At 33.4% G+C, this 7,038-nt stretch overlaps 1 protein-coding gene across 1 annotated transcript; it reads right to left on the bottom strand.

Annotated features, from left to right (window-relative positions):
- Positions 1-4,319: 4,319 nt before the first annotated feature.
- On the bottom strand, positions 4,320-5,574 carry LOC106123265 (probable serine/threonine-protein kinase clkA). The gene is given in 1 exon segment (NM_001311805.1): positions 4,320-5,574. A coding segment is annotated over 1 exon segment (1,179 nt). The 5' UTR covers positions 5,519-5,574; the 3' UTR covers positions 4,320-4,339.
- Between the last annotated feature and the right edge of the window lie 1,464 nt (positions 5,575-7,038).

Here is a 7,038-nt window from a genome sequence, read left to right as displayed (position 1 = left end):
TTAACATGACCTGACGGACATTTATCTCCTACGAAGGAAGCTCGGTCCTCAAGGCTCACATTGACATTGGTACTGTTCGAATCTATATTTTGATTTGTTTTTGGAATATCCGTCGAGCTCTGCACCGGATCTTCTGCTGTTCTATTCGCCGGTTCAATGGTATTTGCTTCAACTTGGTTCATTTCTTCGTCGTTTTTAAACATCACTTTATCTTTATCCAAGGAGTTATTCTGCATATTTGATGAATTAATGTTTAAATGCGAGTTATTACTGAGTGTTGGGTAAGGATTTTTAGTTATTAAATGCGACAGGAAAATCCTTGGCGATGTCTGATCTTGATTCCGGCTTGCCTTCAAGTTGCGGTCTGGTCTTATATCTTGTGGTCGGATCGGATTATCCGAAGGCTGTGGATACACTGAGTCTAGTATATTTTCACTTTGTGTTCTGTAATTCTTCTTTTGTAAGGCTACGTTTTCACTAGAAGCGTTCACAGCTATAAGGGAACGCGTCACGATGATATCTCGACTACTTCTGTGACCAGGTAATAGTATACACAACAATATAAGGGCATCTAACTTATGCATGCTCGTAGGTTTTCCTTAAAGCCTGCTTAAAAATGCTAAGTCATTGGAAAAATTTTACTTTACTATGGAATAAATGAATAAGATGATAAAAATGTACTGTCGAGTAAACAAGTGCGCGTGTAATAAAGGATTGTTGCATTGAGACTGTGAGTTAACTTCACGCTTTTTGCACTTAAGGCCAACAATAAAACGTTGTTGTTACTAATGATGGTTTCGAAACTATTATACAATAATAGGAAGTGTCTCCTAATCATTACAATACATTCATACTTTGCTAATGTTGCAAATAATAAAAAACAAACGCTGTCATCTAAAACAAAACATATCCACCTAAATGAATAATTGCGTTAAGTCTCATTATTTTTTGTATTGTTCCTTCTTAAGGCATATTCATATTTGATAGTTTTTAATGGTTAGTATATTATGTAGAAAAAAAACCATTATTCTACAAGATTTTATCTTACACTATTACCGTGTAACAGACGTAAAACCATAAGAATTCTGTTCACATGGATTACTGTATAAAGTCGACGTGACTTGATCAATCTACCATAAGTATATGCAGAAATTAATGTACAATTAAAATGCATCGCGCAAATTCCTACGACATACAGGATAAAGTTTAAATATTTGTTTTTAAAATCATTCAAAGGCATGTATTGTCTCGTTTTGACAAACAATTAATGCTTATGACATATCTATTTATTGTAATGTTTTAATTAAAATAATTGTAATAAAGATAGTAGCCATTTTAAGAGGAAAGGAAATAAACAATTTATGTTGTATTGAACGGAAAATATTTTATGACGCAAATACGAGACATAAAACAATAACAATGATGTATGGTCTAAATAATTTGATGTCATTTGTAGCAATTTATAGCAAACCACAATCAGGAAGTCTTCTGAACTAAAATATTTTTTTGTCGTTTGTGGTTATGATATGATATTTATAATATAATATAATAAAATGGAGTGTCTCTATGTGATGCCTTTTTATATCTATCTGTCTGTCTGTCCGCAAGTCCGCGTATGTTTCGTTTAATCTACGGAACGGCTTGAACGAATGGCCGAAATTATAATGGAAAGTGATCGAATTAAGTAGAGTAACAACCATATTTAATATACATTTTAATAAACTTTGTGACCTGAAGAAACATTTTATTAGTTAGCCCCATGAGGACAATGTCGTGGGCAACAGCTAGTTTGTACTACAATGACAGTTTTAAAGAATTATATGTTTGCATATTATTGCTTAAATAATTTATTAGTTTGTCCAAACTCTCTCTGGATTTCTGCTTCGTAGCCTTTTGTATTTTTAATTCTTTATCAAGTCAAATGATATTTCGCATACCACTGCGGTCAAAGTCCTCTACACCTTCACACTACCAATTAAATTTAAAGAGCCTATTATAATGTCCAGTTTTCCTTATTACAGTCCAGTTAGAACACACTGTGTTCCTCGAGTGGGTTTCGATTTTTCCAAATATAATCCAGCGCTGGATTCCGACCCGCGACTAGAATAATACAAACTTTTTATAATATCTGATTCTGAGAAAGCGAAGATATCCGTTTTACGTATGTAGATGGAACTTTATGTTGTGTTTACACTTTAGATAACGCTATATATATGCATATAAGCAAATGCGCGTAGGGATAATTATATTATACTAAATATACAAGGTATCCTCGAATTTCATTGTTAAATCGTCTCTTTTTAACTAAAGTGAAAATTTATTTCACTTAGAGTATAAATTAACAGGATTTTTAATGAATAATTTATATTAATTAGGACGATGAGGATTAATAAGTATTTGAAGAAATAATATGCAATATTTATAATCGGTTAATGATGCGTTAACGTATTTGTACTATATATGTGTTATGTTACACTATTTATTTGAAACCGCAAGATAGTCTTGAACCGCAAGTGGCTGTAAATGCTCTTGTACTCAACACGTGTTCTGTGTCGTCACAGAAATTAATATTGTATTTTTAAAAGTTTTTATTGAGGCTTACCTGTCTCTGTAATTATGTCCGTAGAATGAGAAATAAAATGAAGCCATTAAGTATGTGTTAAAAGTTATTTTATATATTATTATAATCAAAATAAAAACTATGTGACGTATACAAACATTTTTTCATTGAATCCATTGCAAAAACGATCTCGGCCTAAGGACGTCTCATATGAGTTATGCACGTTTTTTAACTTACGAGAAAAATAAAGTACTTGAAATATTATAATAATATTGACATATCAAATTCTTTATTTAACCGAGTCTAATGTAAATATTACGGTAATGAAACAAGCTTCTATACCAGCTGCCGTGTTAACTAAGGGTAATTATACACGGACGGCTTCGAAGTCTTTAGTTGCAACTATCGTCGTTATCGACACTAAAAATGCTGCTGGTACTCGGTATACTTTTCAAATATCTTGGTCGCTCTTAACTTCGCACGAGTCGCTGCGCAAACACATTACAATATAGTGAGTCGTAGCGGGATGCAGTAGGAGGGCATTGTGCCGATGACCTTGAGCCGCCAAGATTTATGAAAAGAATAATATGGTCACTGACTATCTGTATACGGCGACCTTTATAACCAACACCTCTGTAAACCTCGATGATTATTTTATTCATATGTCATGACTTGACTAATTATTGCTTTGTCAGTAACAATGACTGAGGTATATTAAAGACAAACATCGAAAGTGGACAAAATCTTTGTTTTAAGCCAGCGGTTGTCCGCGAATTTATCAGCGTGAAATTAAAACAAAAAAAAATGAAAAAGTAGCTTCCAATATGCCCACACACATCCGCTGTATTCCAGTGAAAAACCTATCAATATCGGTAAAGCCGGGAATTCCCCGGAACAAACGTGGCTTGCGGACAAAAAGACAGAAATTTAACTCAACTAAGAGCCTTCGGAGTATTTCTTTTTTGCCTCATTTTTGTTCTCCGGATTAGATCTTACTTATTATAAATGCAAATGTTTGGATGGATGTTCGTTAGAAGGTATATCCAGTTCGGCTGCATCGATCTCGATAAAATTTAGCATAGACGGAGAACATAGCCTACTAATTAAGTTTTTATTCGATTCCGCGCGGCAGAAGTCGCGGGCGAAAGCTAGTATATACATATTAATATGTTATATTTTGCGGGCTAGATTAAGTTAACGTCGGATAGCAGTTCGTCTGTTCGTCTGTCAATTGATTCTCGGATAAGGATAGTATGACGACTTATACATAGTAATAAATTGTATATAATTGGAGTTTTCCCAGGTTATCAAGTATTTAGAGGTTTTCCACGAATACAAATATTAATTAAATTGTTTGTCCACCTTATTATAATATGAAATAAATCAAAATCACATTAATTTTCAGACATAACTTATTGGTAATTGGTTTTACCGGAGTTTATGCTTTTACAGTAATAAATACCTATAATTAATTTAGTAAGGAAATTCTGCTAATATGGGTACTTAATGTTCCTAAATCTTAGTTAGCATATTGGCCAGTTGCTATAATAATATCCTTACAAATAATGTTTAGCATTAATTTAAATTGTGTTGATTTTCCTTTTAAAACGAATTAATTTAAACGTTCATCAGGTGAATGCCCGTTTTCCTCGTGTAATATAAATAACACAATACAAATACAAGACAGTGCAAAGAGAGTATGGAAGACAGGTTGACAATAAATCTGCACCGTAAAATGGAAAGAAATAAAAGATGTAAATAAGTTAATTAATATATTTATTAATCTTTAAATCTAATATCGATAGCAAAGTCCTCTTCTGCTTCTTGAGGTTTCTTATCTGTTTCTCTTTTCGGTGCTGTGATGTTAGAGGCTGCTTCCCCTGTGTATATGTAATCACCCAGGGGAATGAATATTGGAGCGTCATCTTTTGTTTTCTCCGTAGTTTTCTCATTCTCTAACTGTTTATCAGTTTCTGTCACCGATATTGTAGATGTTGAAAATTCCGGTTGCGGTGTTGATGGTGATAGATCTTGGTTGTCACCATATATCGTACCGAATTCATTGTTAGGATTTCCGTTAACTGGCTTATTTCCATTTATAAAATTTTCGTTGTTGTTACCGTTGGGTTCTTTGAATTCATTATTTGGGTTGACGTAAGCAGGTTTATTACCGTAGTTTGGTTGATTTTGATTATTATTGTATCCATTATTGTTGGGGTAATTTTGATTGTTATCGTAACCTTGATTTTGTTGATTTGGATACCTTTGGTTGTAACCATTATTGTTATTATTATATCCTTGGTAATTATTATTCTGGTTGTCAGGATATCTCTGATTTTCGTTGTTGTATTGATTATTTACGTTAATTTCATTCTGATTTGGATTATTGTATCCTGGATTATATCCATTTTGATTGTGACCGTAGGGCCTTTTATTGAAATTAGGTTGCTGGTTTCCGTGTTGATGGGGTCTTTGTCCATGCGGTCTTTGTCCATTGTTATTATTGGGGGGACCAAATTCATTTGGTGGTCTAGTGTTGTCATAATGGGGTGGACGAAATTCGTTTGGTGGTCCGTAGTTGTTATTTTGGGGTGGCCCGAATTCATTTGGTGGTCCGTAGTTGTTATTTTGTGGTGGACCGAATTCGTTTGGTGGTCCGTAGTTGTTATTTGGAGGTCGACGGTATTCGTTTGGTGGTCCATAATTATTGTTATGGGGGGGACCGAATTCGTTAGGTGGTCTTTGGGGTGGTCCGTGTCCATAGCCAGGCCTTTGATTAAAACCTAAATGACTTTCGAAATTTAAGTTTATACCTTTGTTAAAAGTGCCTAATACCGCTCCGGCGACCTCGTGAACTTGTTCGTGTGCAGTTGACAAAATACCACCGAGTAGAGATAAACCACACTCACATTGTAGCACTGTCGCTAATAAAACTAAAAAACTGACTTTGTACATCATTTTTTCGTTAAACTCACTGAATTTAAAGGAAATAAAGGTTAATTGCACAACTCAATCACTGTTTGTCGTGTAGCACCACGCAACCAACTGAGACGGTCATGTCTATGTTTCGAGGTGTATTTTATGTGAAAAACCAGTTTGAACGTTTGATTCATCGCCTAAGAGTTTATTTGATAAAATTATATATCCGATACCATGTCCTGTTGTCCTCGGAGAAAGGAATAAATCATAACACGGCTGTCAGTTTGTGACTAAGTGAATGAATAATACAAGGGAAATAAATGTTATAGATCCGTTTTAAGTTTATTTTAAAATAAAAATGTTTTATGAAAAACATACATTATGTTGCGTAAATAAACGGCTAAGTCCGTGTGTTGTTTCTTGTTAAACACCATAACACCAATTAATTTAATCGCTCCGGACGTCTATACTATTGTAATCTCGGTTGTATTTTTCCTCATCATTTGGAAATATTATGGAAGCTTCTTCATTCTTATTCTTTTTATCGACGTCAGGAACTTGATTGAACGGTTGCTGCGTAGTTTGGATATTTTGCAAATCATATTTGTAGTAATCTTGAGGTCGACCGGATCCAATATCGCGACCCGCCGGCCCTGGGTACAAAATTATAAATATCGGACGGTCGTTATTCGCTTTGTTACCTTGAAGATGTGCTTTATATCGCTGAAGAAAGCGGGATTTGTTCAACGGGCTCAAATGGGATATATATCTGGCGTGCGGCTGGCCGTAATATGGCTTCACAAATGTTAAGCACATAAAAGAAATAGTTAATATTAGAATTTTCACGTTCATGATTTATTTTACGTTTAGACTTATAACTAAAACTTGTTCAAAACAAATGAGTCAAATTGTCTTCGACTTCCTCATATATCTTTTAAAATTAATTACTAATTAATAACAAGAACCATTAGGTGATTGCGTACTTTTGAATATTGTTTAAAAATAGAACTTATTTATTTGTTTTGAACGTTAGATTTATTTTCCTTACAAAGTTATGTCATTAATTAAACTCTTAAGAAATATTAATACGAACAGATATTCATTAAAAAATATTAGTAGAACATAGCTAATTGTTTTATTTACATTTCAACACACTTGCATAACTTAAATAACTCAGGCTTATGACTTTTACTCTGACTGCAAATCTATCAGTTAATGGTTATTTTACGAAATTTTTAAGTTTTGCGCGTTTAGTTTCATTACCAAACGTGGTGTACCGGTGTAGTGAACCGATTTCTTTTATATTATTAAGCGCCATCTATGAAAAGTCAGTTCAACTAAAATAATTAAATCGATAACAAGATGCATTGCCATACCGCTCCAGGAATTTAAATTTTAAAGACTTTGACATAATTAAAAATGTATTTAAATATATATGTATGGACCTAGATGGAGTATGCATCGTTAAATTTAAAATTAAAATTATACATTAGACACAACCAAGTGATACCAGTGTTGTTAAGAATGGCAACACTTTGCAATATTTGTTATTTATCTGT

Source organism: Papilio xuthus, unplaced genomic scaffold, assembly GCF_000836235.2.
Source record: "Papilio xuthus unplaced genomic scaffold, Pxut_1.1 DF826115.1, whole genome shotgun sequence".
In the NCBI taxonomy this organism is placed as follows: domain Eukaryota; kingdom Metazoa; phylum Arthropoda; class Insecta; order Lepidoptera; family Papilionidae; genus Papilio; species Papilio xuthus.
This window is presented reverse-complemented; position numbering and strand designations above follow the sequence as displayed.